General features: G+C 34.3%; 2 protein-coding genes across 6 annotated transcripts in view; one reads left to right on the top strand and one right to left on the bottom strand.

Moving 5' to 3' along the window:
- Positions 1–227: 227 nt before the first annotated feature.
- mrpl57 (mitochondrial ribosomal protein L57) lies at positions 228–2,473 on the bottom strand. The gene is given in 2 exon segments (NM_200775.1): positions 228–694; positions 2,438–2,473. A coding segment is annotated over 1 exon segment (312 nt). The 5' UTR covers positions 663–694; positions 2,438–2,473; the 3' UTR covers positions 228–350.
- A 1,227-nt stretch (positions 2,474–3,700) lies between these two features.
- The window catches only part of ttc7b (tetratricopeptide repeat domain 7B), a 79,772-nt gene continuing 57,525 nt past the window's right edge, over positions 3,701–25,947 (top strand). For 4 of the 5 annotated variants that reach the window (XR_012392804.1, XM_009293100.5, XM_021467208.3 and 1 more), the window contains exons 1-5: positions 3,701–3,882; positions 7,257–7,411; positions 10,234–10,402; positions 19,979–20,112; positions 22,614–22,735. Coding sequence is in view for 4 of the 5 variants with exons in the window: in XM_009293100.5 (XP_009291375.2) it covers positions 3,762–3,882; positions 7,257–7,411; positions 10,234–10,402; positions 19,979–20,112; positions 22,614–22,735 (701 nt within the window). In the remaining variant the exon portion in view is untranslated. 5 annotated transcript variants of the gene reach the window in all.

Genomic DNA, 25,947 nt, shown 5'->3' on the forward strand with positions numbered 1-25,947 from the left:
TCCATTAGACCCAAATTAAACTTTTTTTCCATCACTAAAGTGTACTTTGGACCAGTTTCTCCACATTATCTTTTTTGTTAGGAGTGCTTATAAATCTGCTCATTTAACGCTGTAAAATAACTTCAAATAAGTAGTGACAAACAGATTTCAAAAAACTGTAGGTTTTGATCTTCAGAATACACCATAAACACAAAATATTATATCACAAACAGAGGAGGTGCCAAATGTGATGATTAGAAATCATTTATAAACAGAAACACACAGATGTACAACAGAGCAAATATCAAAGACAAAAACTAGTATGATTTCATCTCCATCCATCAGATATCCATCAGTCTGTGATGTTCTGGTTAGCTGGGCCAGGTCTTGGTGACCCTTAGGTGGTTCAGTTGGTCTGCGATGTATTTGTGTTCAGGAAACTTGGCTTGTCGCTCAGCTTTGATTTGCTGCCACATCCACTCTCGCCTCTGTGCTGCGTGGCCTCGCTCCTGTTCCAGCGTCATGAATGGCCGGCTGATCCAGTATTCATTCTCTGCTTCTTGTTCTAGCCGTTTGATCACATTCCGCTTTATCTGCCAGGTAACAGGTCGTGGTCGTCGATACTTCCCAATCCACTGCTTTCCTGGAATCCCCTTCCGCAACAGTGCTAGAGTCAAGAACATTCTCAAGCTAGTGAAGGGCTACGAGAGTAAAGCTGTGGAAAATACCACAAGCAGTTCAGATGACACAACAGACATTACAAAATTGCACATTTAATATATATATATATATATATATATATATATATATATATATATATATATATATATATATATATATATATATATGTATATATATATATATATATAATATGGTGATACAAAGGAAACAATAATTATTACAGGAATTTTGTGAACAATGTGTTTTATGTTATATCTATTGGCACACATTTTGCTGGAAATATATATAGATCATAAACAGCCATTCACTTAAATTTGGCACCCTTGATAAATATGAGCTGTGAATAATAAGTCTATGATAAAAAAGGTGTTTTTGTTTCAAGTGAGTGATAAGTCAAGTATAATTTAATTCCAATAAAAATATACATTTATAAATTTTGCTGTCTTTTTTTTTTTTAATCGGAGGACTGATGACTTAATTCTATCAGTCATGTTAATATTAGCACTTCAAATTTACTACAGGGCTGATGGCTGTTTTGGCTGATGTTATGAACTCAAAAATACCACTCTGCTCACATACTGTTTTTCCATTAAAATATAAAGAAGATATTGCATTTGAATGCAGAGCATAACTATAAAACTGCCCCAAAACAAAACAAAGATTAGTGCACTTATGATTAGAATACAAATAAAAAGTGTTTTTTTATTTTTATTTAAAAATGCCATCATGGGAGCCAATAGTCAGTTTTAGCAACTGAATCATAATATACGTTTATTAATATTAATTATGGTGTCTTTCTTTAAGGAACGATGGACTTATTAGAAATTTCATATTCTGTTTCCTTATGTACTGCTTGATGAACAATATTCATCAGAAATGTGGATTAGTTTTAACACCATTTTACTAATTCTAAAATTTAAATATCTAAATTGCCATTAAATACAAATGAGATGAAAATCAATGTATTGCATGATGTAAATACAATGGGTGGATGGATAGAGGTAAAGTTGGTTTTATATTCGGATATTCAGACATTCCCCTTAATAATATCTTTCATAAAAAGTATTCTTTGGAAATTCTAAATAGGTAAATCATATTAGCAGCAAATGACTATCAAAGTACAACATTGTTCACAGTCAAATAAACAGTGTTAATGTTGTTTTCAAATCATACTTCCATGCTAATTCCGATCGAATATTCAAAGTAACATAGTAAACAATATATAGACTGCTAAATGAACGAATGTGTGAATATAAAACCAACTTTACCTCTATGGTGGATGGGGGAGGATGAACCATCCCTTTAAAATGACATTCACAATGCACTTATGTCTATGTATATTCTTGGGAATGCCTACTCAGTCTTAAACAGTAGATTTTGTTATTCGTGCTGATGTCTTTAAACCCATAAACAATACACACGTGAACCTATCAAATGTAGACTTATTAACTTACTCGTGAACTGCTAAAAGATAATTCTGACCTTGACATTAAATGGCAAAGACATCAAATCAACAGCATATTAAACAGATTAACAAGCAAAGTTTAAAGATAGCATGATCTAACCTCCGTTTTAAATATCTAATAAGTCGCATTAGCATTGTAACACGTTTAAATGAATCCTAGAGTACATCATACACAACTATGCAGGTAAAAAGCGAGTAAGCGAGTAAAACTGTTCAGGCGATACACAACCAATGTATTCCTAAGAACATATATCTAGAGATGAGCATCACTAGTTTATATAATATTACTGAGAAGCACAATAAATTACTTACATAATTTCGTCTTCAAATCCACGGCCAGCATGCCGCAAGCAGACCGATTCTGTGAATGTCAGACTCAGGGGGCTGTTGGTTGTAGCGCCTCCTACAGCACCGGCGGTCACAGTACAGTGCGCTCTGCTGGCTGGTGAACTACAAAAACCTGGAAGGGACGCTTTATGAGAGGGAAAGAGCTGCGTTTAGGTAACTAATAAAAATCAACAAAATAAACGTGTATGAATTAAACTACTTCAATACAGTAAGGCTAATTACTTATATACACATATCCTAATTGTTTGCTGACAAATAGGCATCCCATAAGCAGAACAGTGAGTCTCAGATATGTTTTAGTTTTTTAGTTTTTTATTAAAATATTGAAGATATTTTTTTCGATATTTATCGATTACTTTGTTAGTTACTTTTTTAAAGAAATGAGTAGAAATAATAATAAATATTATTAATATCATTATTATATATTACTTTACGTAACATTCATGGTAAATGTGAATGCAGTTTGTTATTTGTTGAGGTTTAATAAAAGTTGTTAGACATTTTTAAATGATTGTAGCTGATTGCACATCAATGATTCACATCAATGATTCAGTTTTTACAGTTTTTATTTTAATAAAATATTTAATAATAGTATATATTCCTTTGTTTATTTATTCATTTTATACGTTTGCAATGTATTGTTATTTATTTACGCATGTATAAAATGTATTATTGTTAATTTTTAAGCAATATATCAAATTACTTCTTAATATTACCAATGTATTATTTTGTTTTAATCTGTATTCTGATTTTTGTTATTTTTTTTATTATTGCAAATCATACAATCATTGTATTTGCTTATTATTAAGTTAATTAATTTAATTACTTTTCAATTGATAATTTGCTATGCTGATGTTTATATATTTATTCATCTTAATAAAATCCTAGCTTGTTTATTTTTTCATTTAATTTGTTTAATTATTTAGTATTTATTTGTAGTTATTTTTGATTTTTTTTTTTTTTTTTTGCATTTATTCCCAAACATTTTCACAGCTTCGTCTCCTCCTGACACTAGATCATTTGCAGAACTCATTATTCAGAAATAATAACTACTGTATGCTATGATTGCCCAGTCAAAACAAATAATATAAAAAGAAGTAAATATAAAAAAGCAAATCAAAACCATGTTTTATAGTTAAAAAGATCACCTGACAGGAATCTATCCAATCAGCGTTCAGTTTCGTGGCCCGGAAGCGTATTCCCGTTCATGTTTTTGTCGTCCTCTCCAGGTCTTTGATGTTTCTGTGCTGCGGCTCTGGTCGTGTTTTGGTCAGGAGGTGGTGGAAAGATGACAGCCAGAAAGTCCGGGTCGCGATTAGAGACTGAAATAGAGCGCTGTAGATCTGAGGGACAATGGGACAAAATACCAGAGCTCGTGCGGCAGCTGTCGGCGAAACTCATCTCCAACGGTGAGAGTGATTTATCTTTATTTTCTCATGGCTAACGCGTTAGCTCGGACAGTCTGTCTCTCTCTCTCTCTGTGTGTGTCTCAGGCCTGATGGCAGATCAGTCTGATTCATTCATGGACATTTTTCTACATGTGTAATGTTTCACTCAATGAATACTTTAATCTTAGGTTGACGGGGCTGCGATATTGATGTCCTTTAAGTAGCATCCCGTTTATCTGCCCAGCACACTTCCTGATTGCTCATAGCTGTGTCCATTCATCTTCACAAGTGATAATCATTCACATTTTTGTCAACTCTATAAAGTTATACAGAGTTGCTGTTTGGTTTATTTTCTTGAGAGGATGTGTTGTGGTTTTATTAGTGTTTTCTGTGTTATCATTGCTGAAAACAGTGATTCAGATAGATAGTTAAATAATTGATTGTTGCATTTTCACACTTTTAAAAAAATCAACAACATTAACAAACAGATAAAGAAAAGGATAAAGAAAGAAGTGGAAATGGAGTAGATAAGGACCATACAAAATATTATCAGAGATCACTTAAAACTAGAAGCATTTGAAAATATATATTTATAAGCACAGGACCTACTGTATAGCATTGACACATGTTTGTGCAAATGAACATACACTACAATAACATAAACACTGTAAAATATATTAAAATGAATATCTGACTTGAGTATAATTAATATTTGATTATTATTATTATATAATTTTTTTTTACAAATGATCTAAGTTGTTAAGATATAAATATGTGAGGGATATGAACTTTCTAGTTGCCAAATTAACAGTTCTAATTTTCACTTAGTTTACGTTAATGTACTAAATAGGCATGGGCCGATATAAGATTCTGACGGTATGTTAACCTTGAATAAAAATATCACGGCTTCACGATATTGTGATTACTGCTCTAAAATATATTTGTTTTAAATGTCTGAGTAAAAAACATCAACTTCTTTCATTTTGAACACAATATATTTAATTTGAGAACGTTTAGAATATTTTGGGACAGTAAACATGTCAGGCTAAATAATTCAAATGAGTCATTGACTTCTGCTGTCTTCATTAGTTTCAAAAACAGATTTCTTTACAATTTAAAACGGCATCTTTGAATATCTTTTCTGCTGGAGATGTAGTTGTCCTAAAAAAAAAAAAAAAAATGTATATAAAAAATCTTACACATACCGTAGGAATATTATAAAAAATTAGGGTGGCTTTAAAACTTTGACTTTTTCAAACTGGGGTGTACCTTGAAAACGGTTATCGTCCCATGCCTCTACTAAAATATAAACAATTACAAAACATACATTAAAAACACAGTAAAGCAGGAAATTAAAACAAGCTCTGATTCTAAATATATAAAAACAAGGCTTTGACCCGGCTGAGTCAGTTGTCATTTCTGTCATTTCTGTGTGGAGTTTGCATGTTCTCCCACCCTGAGTTTCCTCTGGGTGCTCCAGTTTCCTCCACAGTCCAAAGAAATGCACTCCAGGTGAATTGAGGAAACTAAATTGTCCGTTTTGTGTTTGGATGTTTCCCAGTACTGGCTTGCAGTACCACTAGGTGGAAGGGCATCCGCTGTGTAAAACATATGCTGGATAAGTTGACGCTTTATTCTGCTGTGATGACCCCTGATGATTAAAGGGCTAAGCCGAAGGAAAATGAGTGAATGAATGAATTATTTGGCAACGTGTAAGAAATTGACAGCTTTCTGAAAAACTAATAGCTACAGACCTTAGTTTAGCTCAAGAACAGTGCGTAGACAGGTTTTCATGGCTGAGCAGTCACGTCCAAGCCTTACATTTAATGCAAAGTGTGTACTGCAGTGGTGTAAAGCACAACGCCACTGGACTCCAAAGCAGCTGAGACATTTTCTCTAGAGTGACGAATCACACTTCTCTGGTATTCTCATGGATGAGTCTGGGTTTGGCAGTTGCCAGGAAAACACTACTTGCCTGACTGCATTGTGACTGCCAAATGTATAGTTTGATGAATAGGGAATTATGGTGTTGGCTTTGACCTTTTAGTTACAGTGAAAGGAACCTTTAATGCTTCAGCATACCAAAGACCGCCAACCAGATTTTAGCAAGTAGGACATGTTCCTGACTTAACATCTATGTTGATCCTGGAACAACATACCAATAAGCCAATCACACTCAAAGCATACGCTTATGGTACGTTTAGGCTTATGGTTAGGTTTATGCACTTCTACCTGATTATTATCCACTTATTATTGCCCTTTGATTTTGGCATAATTTACAGTTATGGTTGGGTTTAGGGGTAGGGAATTGGTATGGATTACATTTTCAAACTAAATGACTTTCCAGGATCATCATAGATGTTAATCCAGGATCCCATCATGCTGGGCAAATTCATGATGTGCATACCAAGACATTTAGGGTAATTTCATGCTCCCGACTGATCCAAAATGAACAAAGCAACATCCATACAGACATGGATGACAGTTTGGTGTAGAAGAATTTCACTGGCCTGCATAGAGTTCAGATCTCAACCTGATAAAACACATTTGGGATGAATTATAATGGGCCTTCTATATTGAGCAATGCCTTCTCATCCAACACCAGTGCCCAACCTCAGAAAATGTTCTTCTCAAAGAATGCTCCAAATTTTACATAAACACACTATTAAACTTTGTTGAAAGTCTGTGATAGCTGCAAACAAAGAGTGGGCCAACTCCATAGTAAACCCTACTGGTTAAGGTATGAATCTCTTTAAATTTCGTCTGCACATAAAGGCAGATGACTCCAAACCTTTGGCTATATAGTGTAGTAGAAATGTGCACAGCAAAAGACATGCGAGTTATAGGAGACTGTTCTAAAGTCTGGCTTGACGTTAAAACACATTCATACAACTGTGTATTACATTGTTAATCTTTACAGTTTATCCTGTTTAGAGTTTAGGTATGTGTAATATTTATAATATTAATAAAAGTTATGAATGAGTCTCATACAAACTGATAAATAACGCAAGAACTCATGCTGATTAAACCACACGTGATTGTTCTCAAAGCTGTGTGTGGTAAGACTTATAAGAATGTGTTCAGGTGAAAGACTGCATTGTATTTGGACGTTTATGTAAAACTGTTTTCTCATACGGCACTGCTCTCTAACACTGTTTGTGTTTTAACCTTGCCGTGCACAAATTGTTAAACACAAAAGTAAAAATTCTGCCCTTATTTTGTATTTGATGCTTTAATATAAATGTGCTTAAGCTTTTGCTGGCTGTCACTTAACAAAATATAAAGTTCTGATGGTAAAAATGTCATGAAACCAATCTCCAGAGTATAGCCCTGGTGTGTGATTGCTACCTCTTCGGCTTGAGTTGATTTGAATTCATCTGTATCTTCTCTTGCAGATGATCTTGGGGAACTCCTGCTGGGGGAGGCCAAACTCCAGCAGTACCTCAAGGAAAACCCCATCAAGCAGGGGTCAAGTCCACGTGGGCCCCGACCACGACTCCAGGAAGTTCGGAAACATTTGACGGCTGCACTAGATCGGGGAAATTTAAAGGCAAGCCTGAATAGTCTGGATTATCACTTCTTTTTGCTGCATCAGTGTCATGTTTCATGAAAATACCTTTCAAATGAAACCAAAAAGAAAAATGAGGATGCATTTGTCTTGTTGAATTCATGTTGACAACACTTTGTTAGGCATGGGACGCTGTGCAGCTGTCAGACATGTTTGTCTAGCTAATATGTACTGAAAGGAACAATGGAAAAACAGTGGGGTGGAATACAAAGGCACATTCTGTATCAAGTCTTCAATAATTTTTAACATTGACATGTAATTAATATTTAAAGTAATGTTTAAATTAGAAAAAACAATTCATCAAATAGTAGTTACGATATTAGATGGAACTATATTAGACGGCCTCATCACAACATAAATTTCACAACATCAATCTCAAAAACTAAAGTCTAAGCATTAAAAAGTCTTAAATCTACTGAAAAATTATCTTGAAGGTCTTAAATCTTTTTAACAGGTCTGAATTTTCCGTTGCTCATGTATTCTTACCCAATCTCCATAAATTTACTACTAAGGAAACTGACCAGACCTATTTTTTTATTACTAAATTATGATTATTATTGGTCTTGTATTATTAAATGTGTTCAATTATGATAATTTTTTGATCGGGCAAGAGAAAATCTTTTGCAACTAAAATATTTTTTAAAAATCCTTAGTGTTTTGCCTGTACAACTTCAAAATTTTATTCATAATGGTCTTAAAATGTCTTCACAAGTCTTAAATTTAACAGGTGAAACCTGCAGAAACCCTTTGTTAGGATTCAAATGAAGTGTTCAAGATACTCCAGTGTGCATTTAATGGACACTTTAAAGTCCTTTAAGGGCCAGTCAATGGCAGTGAACAAACACAACTGATGCTAGAAGGTCACATGATAATGACAGCATGGAAGTGGAAGTATGTCTGCACGTTACGTTAATGCTACACTTTCACACTTCACAGTACATACTGCTTATGACTAGGACCACATAGGATCTGCAGCCAAAAAAATCCACAGAAAACTCTTAAGCCCATATTTCAATTTATTTATTTACTTATGGCAATGTGTGTAAATCGATATTTACTCAAAGTTCTAAATTAATTTCAGTAATTAATTAAATAATATGAAAATGGTTGGATGATTAATATGATTTGTACAGTAATATTTTTTATTTCTTACAGTAGATTTATTATATGAGACCTGCTGTAACTTTTATCAAACAACTGGTTCTAAATAATTTGCATTGTAAACCTTAAATAAAATACTTTTTTATTGACTTTTATTTATTTATTTATTAAGATAAGTTTTCAGCCCCTATGCTCTCAAAATCATTTCATGCAAATCCAATTTATTTATTCTTCTACACAGAAATGTCTAAAGAAAGTCTGGCGCAGTTTATGATTAATAAAACAGGATTTATTTAAAATATTAACTTATTTAATTATGAGTGTGCTATTTTAGATAAAGCCCAGTTGATTATTAATTATTTGATGTGCTAATTAAATCTCAGTCTGACCATTTGAAAGCAAATATTGTTTGTTGTCAGTGCAGTCTGCAGTGTCATGAACAGGGTGACCAAGCACCGCACTTTTCACCCCTTTTCCTGCTTGCTGCTGGCACATAGTAAGAGAGTGCAATGCATTTTCATCAGTCTGTTGTTTTTTAAGTGTTTAAGTGTCTTAACTTTATTTCAAAAGCGTTTATTTTTGCTGCATAATTTTTCCAAAGAGCTTTGTTAGAAGAAACCTACTTCACACAAATACAAAGTCATTAAAATAAATAATCCTATATAGTGGTTACTAAGATAAGAGTAAACATGTTCGCTAACAAGCTGTGACTGTCAATTAAAACGTGGAGCGGGTGATTCCCTGTGTTGCCTGTCAGAAAACAAAATGAAGCATTTACAGATATTTTGGTAAAGTAAAAGCTACTTAGCTTTTCAATATCATCAAAAAAGGAGAGACTGGATCAAGTGCTGTTGAAATGAAATGACATGTTTGAAAAAAAAAAGTCTTGTTGCATCGTGGTGAATTGGTGTGTTCTAGACGGCACTAAATAACAAATTATTTTTTACAAAGTAAATATAATTAATAATATTAATAATAATTAATATTTGTTTTATTTATTTATTTATTATAATATATATATATCAGGTTATTTTAGTGTTGATAACTTGGAACTTAGTTATTGTCCCACATTTGGTTTGTATGCTGGTGATCACCCTAGTTTTTCTAGCAGCGTTTTAATGTTTGTTTGTTTTTTTCTGACAGTGTGAGGCATTAATTGAGCTGTATTTGATTGATTTATTTATTTTCCTCCTAACTTTATTTATAGAATTTTCCATAAATGCACAAATCACACATTTTACATTATTATTTTACATTTTGACATGTAGAGAGCGTAGGAAAGTAAACAAGGCCCCCAAAAGATTGTGACAAATATTGACCCCCAAATATATTTAAAAATGTTTAGAAAAAAATAAAAATACATAAAAGAACTTGTGTCAACCAGAACAATTGTTTACAAACCAAATTAAAAGCCTGGTCACAATAGCTGTCACACAGTAGCAAATAATGCAAAATAGAAACTATCATCCAGCATTCAGGGGGTATACATTTCCATATATTTAAGGAGAGAACCCCATATTTTCTGAAAGTTTCTATTAGAACCCATCAGATAGTGTCTAGTTCTTTCCATTTTTATAAAGTGAAAGATATTAATCCACATGCAGTGAGTAGGCTGAGCAGATGACTTCCCTTGCATTGTATTTGATTTATATAAGCGTCCTGTCAATAATAATGGGTCATTATTGTGTCTCTTTCTCTGGCAGCCTGAATACATGCAGGAGGCCAGTCTGATCATGGCTAAGCTGTGCTACGTGGAGGCGGATTACAGGGAAGCGCTGAATCAGTACAGCCGTGTGAATCTGGATGAGATGCAGCTGGTGGGAGCTCCAGTCTACAGACTCTCCATGATCGCAGAGGCCTATGCCACTAAAGGTAAATAATCGCTGTAGTAGTACAGAAAGCACAGCATTTTCTCCTCAGAGCTGCTGGTCTGTTACATAACAGAAATGCTGTCGGTGTGAAGGTACAAACCCGAGCCTGCTGTTGTCGTTATGCTGCTAATTTATGCACTGCCAAACAGACATAAGTATTCCAACTTGCTTTTGTAAGGAGGTTTTGCTTAACAAGAAGCGAAACATAAAAATTCTGCAACCAACTACACATTTCTGTCCCTGATGAAAGCAAAGTGCTGTACAAAGCAACAAAATCATGACAAATTACAAGCAGTAGGATATTTGATATTCAGTGGTCACAATGATACAGTATGTGGAGTGGCAGCAATAACAGTATGAATTCTATATAGTATATAATAATATATAATATTCTATATGAATTATTTCATAAGTTCAGACCTAAGTTCTTTAAAATAAATTTCTTTTTAATTTTTTAACCTTTTATTCAGCAAATGATTGTTGTTGTTGTTGTTTTTATATGATTATTTTTTATGACAATAATGCAGATCATGATAAATTAAGAATTGAAGAGTTCAAATGCAAAAAAGTGCCATCTGTAATTTTTCTTCAAAAATTAGTATTTTTCTCAGCCTCCAATATTTTTGTGCAGCTATTTCCCTTTAAAGCCAATGCAAGGAACCTTTTTTTTTGTCAGAAAAGTGGATTTACTGAACATACACACAGGAGCTTGCCCATTTTAGAAGAAAATTTCAAATGGCATTTAGAGGCTTTTGCATCTGAACTTTTTAATTGTAGCCTTGATGCAGATAAGACATCTTTTAAAAATATTTAAAAAATGTACTCCTGGCATTTAAACAGTAGTATATATAAACGTATCAGGTAGCACTTTACAATAAAATCCTATTAGTTCATGTTAGATATTGTTAAATTGTTATTATTGTATTATTATTATTATTATTATTATTATTATTATTTTATGTGTTATTGTTATTATTATTATTATTATTATTATTATAATACATGTTATTATTGTAAAGTGTGAACATATTATTTATAATCTTTGACATTTGTCCAATTCTAAAAGGATTTTAAAGGCTACATGTGTTTAAACTGTATGACAAAAAAGTAAAACTGTATAATTGTGAAATATTACTGCAATTTAAAAAAAAAAATGTCAGAGTGTAATATTTCACAATAATATAGCCACAGCTATATGACTCTGCAGCCCAAGACAGGTCACTCACTGAAGCTAAGCAGGGCTGAGCCTGGTTATTACCTGGATAAGAGACTGCATGGGGAAAACTAGGTTGCTGTTGGAAGTGGTGTTAGTGAGGCCAGCAGTGGGCGCTCAACCTGCGGTCTGTATGAGACCTAATGTCCTAGTATAGTGAAGGGGATATCATACTGTCAGTGAGCTCTGACATTTGGATGAAAAGTTAAATGTTAAGCTAAAAGTTAAATACTAATTCTCTGTGGTCATTAAAAATCCCATGGCACTTCTCATAAAGAGTGGGGCTGTAACTCCGGTGTTCTGGCCAAAATTCCTCCATCTTATCTTACCCATCATGGCCTCCCAATCATTCCCATCCACCAAATTAGCTCTATAACTGTCTCTCGACTCCACCTATAGTTGGTTTGTAGTGAGCCTATAGTTGGTTTCTAGTGAGCGCACTGGTACTGTTGTTCTGTGGCTGCTGTCTCATCATCCATGCTGCACACTGGTGGTGGAGTGCGAAGACCCCCCTCTCATGATTGTGAAGTGCTTTGGGTGTATATCCATACATGGTAAATGTGCTATATAAATACACATTACTCACTTACTTATTTTAGCTTTTAATAATTATTTTTGATTGCTCCGGTTTCCCCCACAGTCCAAAGACATGCGGTACAGGTGAATGACTGTGGGTGAGTGTTTGTGGACGTTTCCCAGAGATGGGTTGCAGCTGGAAGGGCATCCGCTGCGTTAAATGTGCTGGATAAGTTGGCGGTTCATTCCGCTGTGGCGACCCCTGGATTAATAAAGGGACTAAGCTGAAAAGAAAAAGGAATAAATGAATATATTAACCAAAAACAGATACCACCGTCTATGAAAATTACTATAAGAATACCTTTTTTACCTAAATTACAGATGCTGCTTTTATTTGTTTTAAAAGCTAACAAGCAACATATCATTACCATTTCAAATAACTTTTTTTCTATGTAATAAAAAATATATGAATTCAAGGGTGACACTGTAGCTCAGTGGTTAGTGGTTTGAGTCCCGGCTGGGTCAGTTGGCATTTCTGTGTGGAGTTTGCATGTTCTCCCGGTGTTGGTATGGGTTTCCTCCGGGTGCTCCGGTTTCCCCCACAGTCCAAAGACATTTGGTATAGGTGAATTGGGTTGGCTAAATTGTCCGTAGTGTATGAGTGTGAATGAGTGTGTGTGTGGATATTTCCCAGTACTGGGTTGCAGCTGGAATGGCTTCCACTGTATAAAACATATGCTGGTTAAGTTGCCGGTTCATCCTTTGGTGGCAACCCCTGATGAATGAATGTAAATTGACTTTATTAAAGATTTAATTATTTTTTTAATCAAATAAATCCAGTGTATTTCAAATATAAAATAAGTTATATATTACAATATAAAAATATAGATTATTGAGTATAAATATTAATTATTTTTAAATTAATTAATTAAGTTTTATTTTAGAGTTTTTATTTACAGATATTTGTTTTCCAAGTGCAGCTAAATTCCATGGATTTGCGTCACGGATTATTGCAGCTCACATTTTGTCCTGTGGGTGGCAGCATTGATTTAACGTGATCCTCTCTAGAGAAAAGTGTTTGCAACTAAACCCTTTACTCTGAACACACACGCACGCACACACACACACACTTTTAATTCCAAGCACAGTGAATGTGTTTGCCAGGGCCGCAGCATGAGGTCTTTGATCAGAGTTCTGACAGACCGGCGGTACTGTTGGGCTCTGGGGGGAAAAACTGCAGGGTGGCACTGAGCCTGTCTCATCCAATCACCTCGCAGCATCTCTGTGACTGACAACTGCTTCTCCTTCAACCCTAATCATCCATCACACACCAACAACCACACACAAACACATTTTCCTCCCCATCTCCAGTGTATATTAAACCCTCGGCCTGAATTATAAAAATCTCTTTTGACACTTCGTCAGATTTACAGCGGGTCATTAAAGAGCGGGGCCACGGTAATGGAGCTTGTATTGGATCTAGCTAGTATAAGCTACAGTATAAGAAAGGGGGATGTGTGTGTGTGTTTTAGAGGAACACACTGAATCTGTTATCTGTATCAGGACAGAATTGACTGTGCCATTTCCAGAACTTCTAGATTAAGTTCAGGCTTCTGATGTAGAAGGTCTATATAAGGGAAAGGGATTTATAGTATGTACAAACAAACACACACACTCACTCTGTCTTTCTCTGGCTCATTCAGCTTTTCATGCTTTCTTTTTGAGCATTGGTGTTACCAAAAAAATCCTTCTGCCATGCTTTTGTTCAAAAATGGGTTAGATTGTTTTGTTTCTAATGCTCACCAAGACTGCATTTATTTGATCCTAAACACAAAAAAGTAAGGTAACACTTAGGGCTGCACAATATATCGTTTTAGCATTGATATTGCAATGTGCGACTTTTGCTGTAGTCACATCACAGGATCGACTTGGAATTGTAATTACCTATATATAATAACTTAAACTGTTAAAAGCTAATAGTTACTAGATAATTGGTTAGTTTAACCTAACCCCTTAACCTAACCCACATTCAAACCCTAACCATATAGTAAGTACATGTACCTAATAAATATTACTCAAGAGTATGTAACAAGGAGCCCATTTCGTAAAGTTAATCCAAAACTAGTATTCTGAAATATTGTTATAATTTAAAATGCACAATTTCCATTCTGATTTTATTTTCAGACATCATTTCGAAGCTGAATTTTCATTACTTCAGACTTCAGTATCACCCTGTCTTGCTGATTTGTGTTGTCATAAACTTTTAATGTTAATAAATTGAACGCATTATAGCTTGGAAGACCTTTGGCCCTCAGTTGGGCTGCACAATATATTGTTTCAGCATTGATATCACAACTTGTGCATCCGCAATGGTCACATAGCATAGATATGTAATGTTGAGTTAATTATATTTAAGCAAGAGTCACAATTCAGAACATGAGATTTGTGGAGTCACTGCCGGGTTTACCTTAATGTTTTTAAGGCCTGAGAGAGATTTAAGTATTTTAGGCGCAAGACATTTTAAACATTTGGAAGTTTAATAAAGAATAATCACAAAGCATGCACTGCTTATTTCACTTTTATCTCTGCTTTAATTGATTTATCATGATATTTATTACATTTTATGCATGATTCACTCCCCTTAAAGAATCATTACATTTCAAATGTATACATTTGGTAACACTTTAGGGACCAATTCTCACTATTAACTAGTTGCTTGTTAGCATCCATGTTATTCAGATATTGGTTGCTTATTAGTACTTATAATCTACATATTCTGCATCTTATTCTACATCCCTAACCCAATACCTAAACTTACTATTAATAAGGAGCAAAATTCTGAGTAGGGGTGGAAGGAGTACTGAAAAATCATACTTAAGTTAAAGTACCATTACTTTCCTAAAAATGTAGTGCAAGTAAAAATATCTGTTAAAAGTATTATTCAAAGTATGAGTAAAAAGTAGACCTTTCATAAGTACTCAAGAGTAGTATTACGCTGTAAAAAAGCTGATGCACTTAAATCTAATTTGTGGATGTGTGTAAACGTAACATTCTGTAGTGCATTTAGTTATTGCTCAGCAGGCACACAAGCTCATAAGGCATTAATATTAGGTTAGATTTAGGTCTTGATGTCAGGTGACCAAAATTCAACGTCTAGCCAGCGTCTTAGGACAACGTTATTTTGATGTCGAATAATGAAAGTTGATTAGTTGATTTTAGGTTGTGATAGAAAGTGACCAAAATCCAACATCGAGCCAACATCTTAAACCAACATCATGTTGACATCAAATACTGATATTAATTCGTCAGGTATGTCAACCAAAATCCAACGTCTGATAGACGTCATAGTGGTAACGTCCACACAATGTCAAGCTGTAACATCATGTTGCTTTTAGGTTGGACATTGGACATTGATGTCAGCCTGACGTTGGGTTCTGATGTCAACCCGATTTTCATTTCCAAACAAAATGCAACGTCCCCACGACATTGGAGTACAATGTCAATCTGACGTCATGTTGACGTCTTGTACCTGCTGGGTGTTTAAGGCCATTTCAGTCATCATACAGTAAACATCCGTCATCTCATCAGTGACATGCATCTAAACAGTCTCTGAGTCAGTGCGTTGAAAGATTTTGGACATCTTCTTTTGGACACTTTCAATTTTAAATCGCCCATGTCTTGAGGTAGTTCATTATGAAGCGATTTACCTTATATGTGCGATTTGATTGGACAGAAATCACAGGACGGATTTTTCTCCATAGACAAGAAAAAATAAAGTAGTGACTGCAGGTTGAAGAAAAGTGGAGTAAAAGTACAAATACAGCATTAAAATGTACTCAAGGCAAAGTACACATTTTGAAACAACTTAGTAAATTATAATTTCTGAGAAAAAAAAAAAAATTTGACCTTAAAATATTTGACTTAACCTTTAAATAAAGTGTGACTAAATTCTTTCCAAATAGTGCTATTCAGTCATTTGGTGAAATTGTATTTATACAGTAAATGGCAATGTATATGTCACAGAAAAATAAAAATCTCAATGTCAGATTTTTCCAATATCTTGTAGCCCTAGCCAGCAGTGTATATATGACATAACCATTTTAACCTATGTTTTATTCCAGTCTCTTCCTGTCTTACTGAGGCGTCACAGTACACCTTTTTAATCAGGCCTTAGTCGTTACCTTCTTACTCGTGATGGATTATTCGTCTCCATTTTCATTTCGTAATCATTTTGTGACTCTCCACCAGTTTGTTTTCTTCATCATTCGATATCCGTTCATAAGCCGTTATCTATTATTGAAGCCATTTGAAAAGTAGTTAGGAGGGCTACAGTTTCTGTTTCCTGTCACATTGCCATACTGTCATGAAAACCTTATCCGCATGGAGAACCCAATACTAACGGCAGCCAAACAAACAACTCTCATCATGTTTACCGGCCACCTGAGCGCCAGGTCTGGCCTGTTTTCCCTGAGCTATGAGGGGTTTAAGAAGCTGAAGCCAGTCGACAGAGATTGGCCAGAGATTGTGTGACATCTCTAAAGCACCGTGCTTGTACCTTTACCACGTTACTTGGCTCTGGATTGACCCAGACGAGGCAAGGAGATACGGCAGTGGAACAGACAGAGGCTCGTGCTAAAACATTTAAAGCTTGCTTGGTTTGTCTGAGGTCTTTGATTTTCTCACACATGTATATTTCAGAGTCTCACTTCCTCTGTCCAACAGCAACAAAGGAAATGTACTCGAATTATATACACACGGCGTATCGCGTTCAGTTTGACCCTTTCAGATTGAATATCATATCCTGAAAGTTAGGATCAAATCATTACGGTGTATTTCTGTAGTAGATTGGATTAGAATTGACAGAAGTGCTGCGTGTTTCTGAAACGCAAGCTTTGTTGTTGGTTTTTATGCTACATCAGGCTTCGCGTGAGTGAATTCTGTGGCTCAGGAGAAATAGAATGCAGATATGATTTTTATAGGAATGGGGTTGGATTGATGCCAAAAGCCCGTGGTAATGCATATTGGTATTAAATCGATAGCTCAAGCAAACAAATTAACATCCTCGGATGACCTGTGAAAGGAATTCAGATGACAGTGTTTATGACTATTCTCAAAGTATCATTTTTCAAACGTTAACCTTTTTTAGTAACATTAAAAATTCATATCATATAAGATGTATGATAAATATGATAAGATAATAGACAAACAAATGAGTATTTTATTTTTACATTTAACTAGCATTAATTTTATTTTTTTTTAAATGTCTTCTTATTTTCCAGTGGGGTATATGCACATAGACTTTTTATTTCAGTCAGCCAGCACCAGGGCATCCGATTAATTGTCATCCCATACAAAATCGCTATGTTTATGATCTGATTTCTTTAAAAAAAAAACTATTTTTTTTACTGCCTCTTTGAGATATGATATAAAGTGAGTATTGAACCAAACAACAAGCACTACAATAAATTAAAATTTTCTGTGCTGTGTCTTTAAAATATGAAAATTAATTTTACCACAGTATTTTCAATGGAATTCCTGTGCTCGCCTTGCTGCTAATAACGGCGCCTGCGTTTAAACTGCCTTTCGTCTTTTTATGCTTTAACAATCAAGTGGATTGCTTAAGTCTATTTAACTGATTATATTTAAATTACATTACAACATTGATGCTGAGAAAGGAACATTATGAATTTTTTTAAAAATCAAGTGACATAAAGCTCTCACTGGAAGTTCATCATTGGCTGAAAAACACTACCTGTGCATATAGCCCATTGGCAAAAAAACTAAATCACTCTGTGCAATCAATTATTTTTCTGTCATCAGTTAAACCAAAATATACATACATACATACATACATACATACATGCATACATACATACATACATACATACATGCATACATAAATAAATATGGCCAGTAAAAAAAAAAAAAAAAAAGTATTCTATTTAACACCTGTGTGGAGCGGAATTTTTAACCGGTAAGATAAAAAAAAAAATTATTATTATTTGTCGCACTCACTTAATCAGAACTGTGCAGAAGTGTGTGGTGTTTTGTTTTTATTAAGTGATCATTCATTAATGATTAATAGGTAAAAATGTTCATTTTATTAGTTAATGTTAGTTATATATTTACTAGCATGAACAAACAACGAACAATACATTTATTTCAGTATTTATTCATCTTTGTTTTGTTTTATTCATGTAAGTCAATGAACATTAGCTCACAGTGCATTAACAAATGTTAACAAGCACTCTAAGTTTACAGCTCTTAGTTCATTCTTAGTTCAGGATGACAAAAACATTAACTTGCATTAATTCACTAATTAATTTTCCTTTAGCCTTTAGTCACTAATTTATCAGAGTATTAAAAATTTATCAATCGATTATGAAAAAATTAAGGCCCTCAAAAGGTATAAAAAGTCTTAATGGTATTTTTGCAAGGTCTCAAAGTTTTTCTTAAAGTGTTTGACTACAAAAAAAGCATAAATATATTTATTTTTCTCCTAAAATTAACAGCGTCGTGCTTGATCCATGCAATTGGTTCGGGCCGGGGAGTGTCCGGCCAACCTCTGATCTGAGTTTTTTTGCATGGTTGTGCACCGTTGATTTATTTAACTATACAACTGATTATTAACAACTATTTGTTAAGGTAAAGGCTTGATACTGATTAGGACTTGAAGTGGCGATGAGGTCTTAAAATATTTTGAGAAGGTCAGCAACCAGCAACCTTCTTACTGTGTGGTGACAATGAAAAAACTATATACTAAGGGGTGTAAAATTATTCACATTTCAAAATTTCCAATTTCATATTAATCTTGTGTACATATAGAGTAGCACTGCATCCATCTTTTCCAAAAAAAAGTCTTCATTCTTCATTTTCTTTTTGGCTTAGTACCTTTATTAATCCGGGAATGAAACGGCAACTTATCCAGCATGTTTTTACGCAGCTGATACCCTTCCAGCTGCAACCCACCTCTGGGATATCCAATAAAGTCTTTAGTTTTGTAATACTTTTAAAACCAACTACAGCTTTCCGAATATCTCTGGAAAACAACAGATTCTCTGTTTTTCCCCAGGTTAAGCAGCTCCTTGCTTTCATGTAGTTTAGGAGAAGTTGATGAATTGACATGTTGTAAATCCAGCAGCTCTAATCTCCATGGCTTTTTGTCATAAACAGACTTGTTGCCATGAAAATATAAAAGTGATTAGTTGTAAATAGCAAACAATTTGGAGATCAGTGGAAGTTTTTTAAAACTTTAGTGTGAATGGGTTAAACTAGCAATGGCTAAAGTAGATCAGATTTTTCTCACATCTAAAAGCGCACTTTTTCGGATTCTCAGCCAAGCACTGCTGCTGGGTGATACTCTAGGTGTGCTGTAATGCCTCTGAAACACAGTTTTCCAAAAGAAGTGCACATAAAAGGATCTCCCTCCTTGGTATTGTAACAAGAACCAGAATCAAAAAAAATTTAAATGATGAAACTCATTATGACGTGGGAGTAGGATTTTTGGAAAAGAAATACTCTGTTACATGAAACTCCAACTCTTTAACAGCGTAAATAACTCTGAATGCATTAAATAGCATTTCGACTGCTTTAAAAATTTAGTTGCACATTTAATTCCTCATGGTACTGTACAATGATGTATTTATAGTACTGTTCTACCACAAAGCCCTAAAAGGGAAATAAAGGTTAACATATGAATTATTCAGGTCATCTTTATTGAACTGAGCTGTCATAAGTCATAAACTTGCCTATGAGTCTGTCAGTGCACTAGTATAGCTCTGTGGGTTTGCTTTTGCTTGCTGCTGGCATGTGTGTAGGTCTTCTCATCTCTCTGCTGTGTGTTCGCAGGTCTTTGTCTGGAGAAAGTGCCCATGGCGTCTCCATCACTGTCCAACAGCATTGCAGACAAAGACCAGGAGATCATCACTTGCTATGAGAAGTCTGGAGACATTGCTCTGCTCTACCTTCAGGAAGTTGAAAAGGTATTTCCAAACATTCTTTTACTTCAGTTTTTTTTAAAGTCATCTTCTGAAAGGCTGTAAAGTTACCACATTATACTGTTTATATACTGTATATTAAAGATTCCTCATTTTGTTTTGGAGTTCTTTTACAATAAGTTTGCAAACGCAGAACGTCAAACAAATTTCCGTTTTATTGTTCAAAATGTGCCAGACTAGTTGATGTCGATTAAACAAAGCTGATGCTAATCAACGATACAATTTTTTTTCCCTTTTGCTCTATGATTTTACAAATGCTACATTTATATTTTTTCTACAGTTGAAATCAGAATCATTAGCCTTCTTGAATTATTAACATTACTGTATATTTTTCCCCCAGTTTCTTTTTAATGGAGAGGGGATTTTTTCAATACATTTCTAAACATATTATCTTTGCCATGATGACAGTACATAATGTTTTAGTAGATATATGTCAATATACTAGTATTCAGCTTAAAGTGACATTTAAGGCTCTATTTTAACAATCTAAGTGCAAAGTCTACAGCGCATGGTGCCAAAGCATTAAGGGCGTGTTCGAATCTGCTATTTTAAGGGTGGAAAAATATGCTTTGCGCACCGGCGCATGATCTAACAGGGTTGTGCTTAATCTCTTAATGAGTTATGGGTGTGTTTTGAGCGTAACATGTATTAAACCAATCAGAGTCTCATCTCACATTCCCTTTAAGAGTCAGTTGTTTCATGACCCATTTGCTGTTCACATGCGACACATAGCGGGCTTTGTAAGTGGAAAAACTGAATGCTTCACTCGTGAAAAAACAATTTAAGAGATCAGACCATCTCCAATTTGCCCTCTATACTTTCTCTTTACTTTTACTCTTTACTTTACTCCTTTACTTTCGTTGATAAGAAAACTGTGTTGTACGCACTCCACTGAAGACATCCATTAATCTACATATTTAATTTCTTTGTTAAGCGCAAAGATTTGTTTCTAAATATTTCAAAATTCAGTTCAATTTACAGTTATATCCAAACACACGTCCTATTCTTATGCCCCTTATAGTGATGCATATGTCTCCAAACAAATATATATAAATATATAACAAGCAAATATAAGTATGCATATAATAAATAGTATTATACAATTGCAAATTGTCATGAATAAACTGAAAAAAGCCCCCTGAGCTGAGGCATTGAGGCAGTGGTTTTTATATTTATGTAGTAAATAATTTTTGTAACATTTTAATCCTTAATCCTGACCTGCTGTCAGCTGGTCAACAGTGCGGTCTATTTATTTTTTTCAAAATAGCAACGCGCCAACAATGCGCTTTAGCACACCTCCTTTTTAGACTGGAACACTCATGAGTCCACAAATGGAATTGCTATTTAAACAACTTGGTGTAAAGCGTGAAAATTAGGGTTGTGCTGGTCTCAAAATAGCAACAAATTGCGCAAAACACGTCTTACGCCTTATTGCACCGGGTGTATGACAGGGCCCTTGAAGACTTAACTAGATTAACCCTATAGGCAAGTTAGGGTAATTAGGCAAATTACTGTATGGTTTGTTTTGTAGACAATCGAACAAAAATATTGTTTAAGGGGGCTCATAATATTGACTTTAAAATGGTTTTTAAAAAATAAAAAATGTAAGTAAAAATAATTATAAAACAAAAAAAACTATCGTCACAAGAAAAAATATTATAGAAATACTTCGAAGAATTTATTGCACTGTTAATCATCATTTAGAAAATGTTTGAACAAGTAAAAAGAATTCACATGAGGGCTAATAATTTTGATGATTTTAATTGACATTTAGTTTTTCTTATTCAATTTTTCTCTTTAATGTGATCTTTGAAACATTGTAGACCTTTCACAGTACATTACACACAACATAAAAGGTAATATCTGAAAAGCATAATAAGGGCCCTTTAAAATGTACATTGATTTTTGTTGCTGAGGACAGATTTGCACAGTACTGCAGCGGAGGGTCAGCCATCCGTGAGACTAATCTCTTCCTGTCCCACCTGTGAACCTTAAATCACAATTAAAGTCTTTTACAGGTTAAAGTTCAATCTCCTACAGAACAAAGATGAGTCTCTGTCTTCGTCAGACTGTTGTCGCACCACTGATTCCCTTTGTTGGAATAGTAGCGCACACATTCATCCCTCTGTACGGTGTTCAGTATTTACTGCTTGTGATTTAGCGTTGGTGGTGAAGGGAGAGAAAGAGAGAGAGAGAGAGAGTGAATGATGGCAGGAGAGCAGGACGGCAGAGCTTGTGTTCTGCTGCAGTGTTGACACTGCATTTTTTGGGTGCAGCTGAAGTTTTGCGTTTGACCTTCACGCTAGGGAAACTTGCACCCTGCTAACCGCCGTCCTCTGAGGTGTTCCCCGGGTAAATATAGCAAACACTTTGACTCTTCCCTCATTTTGAAAATGTGTTTGCTGAGTATGTAACAGGAAGAGACAAGAAATGAAAGTTGAAGCTGTTCTGACGATGATATTAAATGGCATATGTCTTGTCTTTAGGCTCTTAGTGCTGGCATTCAGAACCGCAGTCCAAAGCCTGGCCCGGTCACACAGGAACAGGAACTTGGCTACTTCCTTGAGACTGGACTTCAGAGGGCTCACGTCATCCATTTCAAAAATGGGTGAGTGTGTGTGTGAAAGGGTTATACTCACAGTAACTATGTTTGATTTACATGTGTAGAAAAGTCAAAAGATCTGAAACAAACAGCGGATCATTGTTTGATGTGAATTGGTGGTTGTTGAGAAGGATCTGTAATAATATGTATTGTACTATGATAGTTTTTAATTTTTGTGGTTGTCTTATTGTGTGTTGCTATTATGTAATTATTGTATTTATGTCACCAGTGTTAAGGACAGATTTCCTTTCTGTGCCAAGCAGAACAGGCAATACAGTTTAAAGAAACAAACTAATATATTTCAATTATTGAATGCATTTATAGCCCAATTTTATTTATAACCCATGCATAAAACAACAAAATCTACATAAGCTTGGCTTGACTACAATAGTTTTAAAACATAACATTACCTGTCTAAAAGAAATACTTCAGCCATAGTGTCAACCTTCCTCCAGCGTGAAACAGTAACTCCAATATTGATTCAGGATTTTTTAAAAGTTTTGATTCAGCATTTGTTTTTACCGCTGTCACTCTCTCTTGTGTGTACGTGAATTGTTGACACAGTTTGGGCTACTTATCAGAATTATAGGAATTGTCAACAAATTTTAATTGGATGAACCAATTAAATATAAAATTATTACCCAGAATATAAAATACATATAAATACTTTTAGATCATTTACTTTAATCATTACAATTGGAATGTGAAGCGATTTTCAACCAGCACGACAAAAAATGTTTCTGAAGAAAATAACCTACTGCATCTTTATTTTAAACACACATCAGATATCATGCATTTTATAATTTACATAACTTTTTATAAGCTTTTTGATTACTAAAATATAATGTAACTATTAAAGTATGGTCTAGAACTGTTGAGTTACAACCTGACTTTTTAAATAATCATATAAAATGAAGAAAATTTGAAAATTTAAAATACAGATTGATTTCTTACACCATGTAAATTATTCTAATTTATGAATGCATGTTTTAAAAACTGATGTGAACAAATCAATGAACCAGACCTTTAAATTGATTCATTGAAACTGACTAACCAAGCTCTGACATGTCAAAACTAGTTTAACTTTTGATAAAAAAAAAAAAAAAAATAGTAATATAAAATTACAAGCATGCGTTTCTGTCAAAAAGAGACTTTCGCTGTTTTTTCAAACTACTTATTTAAAAAGAACAATTCTTGAATTGTTTTAGGAGGCACAACCTAATTGTTTTATGTTCAGTCTACTTAAATTTGTAAATGATCAAGTTAACTTAATAGATTTGTGTTGGGACAACATGAAGCAATAGTATGGAGCCCAGCATTTTTAACAATGTTCTTAATATTACTGTTTCTAATATGGATTTATGTTTTCTATATACAGCAACACTCAAAATATCTCTCAGCTTTAGCAGTATCGCAGCACTCAGTTATGATTTACAGCCTTCCCTTAGAGACGGCTGAACAATGGTGTCCATTCATTTATTATTCCTTCAGTTCATACATCCCTTTTTTATCCTTTCTGTTTGTAAATCCCTTTTTTCCTCAGACACAAGCAGCAACGAATGGTGTAGGAATCTGCTAAGCTTTCTGTCTTCCTACATATCTGCCTTTCTTTGTGCTTTTAATTCTGTAAATGCTTCATTAACCCTCGGTAGTCAGTCTGTGTATGTGCGTCTCACATTGTTTATGTGTGTTCCGATGCACCATGGAGCTGTGTGTTTGACAACTACTCGTACGTATCCACACACTCTGTTCATGTAGAGTAGTGCCGTGCTTTTACTGTAGCAGAAACATAGGCTAGGCACACTCTTGAAATGAAGGCTGCACGATTATGTTGTATTCAGAATTCGGATACTTTTTAATATGACATACATACACTTTTTGGTAAACACACATGATTTTAATGGATCAAACTCATACAGTATTTGCATTTGTTGTAAATTTACTGCTTTTAACATATTGGGAACCAACCATAACATATACTGTGTTTATAATCATTTATAATCATCCTAATACAGCATATAGAGTACTCAACATTTGGAGTAAATGCTTTTTTTTTATTGTCCTAAGACAAGAATGAGTGTTGTTCAATAATTTTTGGACAGCATTTATGAGAGGTTTTAATCCACTTCAATTGCTTACTACCCTTTATAGCAATCTTGATAATGCTTGTTCTCTTAATATTACCTAGAACAGAAGTTAAATAAAATAAAATTATAAAATAATAATAATGGGCGTCACGGTGGTGCAGTGGGTTGCACAATCGCCTCACAGCAAGAAGGTCTCTTGTTTGAGCCCCGGCTGGTTCAGTTGGCATTTCTGTGTGGAGTTTACATGTGCTCTCTGTGTTCGTGTGGTATTCCTTCGAGTGCTCCAGTTTCCCCCACAGTGCAAAGACATTTGGTATAGGTGAATTGAAAAAGCTATATCGGTCATAGTGTATAGGTGTGAATGGGTGAGCTGAAAGGGCATCCGCTGCATATGCTGTATAAGTTTGCAGTGCATTCCGCTGCAATGACCCCCGATTAATAAAGGGACTAAGCTGAAAAGAAAATGAATGAATGAATGAAAATAATAATAATTTAATAATAATATTATTAATAACAATAATAATAATAATAATGATAATAAAATGTATTTAATTATTTATTTATTTATTTATGTACTTACTGTTTTATATTTAATAAATATATAAAAACATAATAAATTTTGACTTATTTAAATTCACAGTGCTCTCCAACCGGTCCTCTTAAGTAATTGTAATTAATAATGTTATTGGGTTTCAAGTAAATTAATTTTAAACACTGTTTTTGTGGATTTTTGGAAATTTTAACATGTACTAAAGAAATCAAAACCAAACATACAAAAAAATGCAATTTCAAATATATAAATAAATGTTTGTAATGTACATACACATACAATATGTTTTACACAGCAGATGACCTTCCAGCTTCAACCCAGCATTGGGAAACACCCATACACTCTTACAATCTCACACGCACTCATACACTACTGCCAATTTAGTTCATCCAATTCACCTATAACGAATGTCTTTGGTCTGTGGGGGACACCAGACCACACAGAAACTCAAAACCGGTGACATTCTTTCTGTAAAGTGACAGTGTTAACTACTGAGCCACTGCGCCGTCCAGTAATAAAATTATGAAACATAAAAATATACATTTAAATGGGTTTTACTCTCACATATGCATTCGCAACAT

The sequence above is a fragment of the Danio rerio genome, chromosome 17 (genome assembly GCF_049306965.1).
Source record: "Danio rerio strain Tuebingen ecotype United States chromosome 17, GRCz12tu, whole genome shotgun sequence".
Taxonomy (NCBI): Eukaryota; Metazoa; Chordata; class Actinopteri; order Cypriniformes; family Danionidae; genus Danio; species Danio rerio.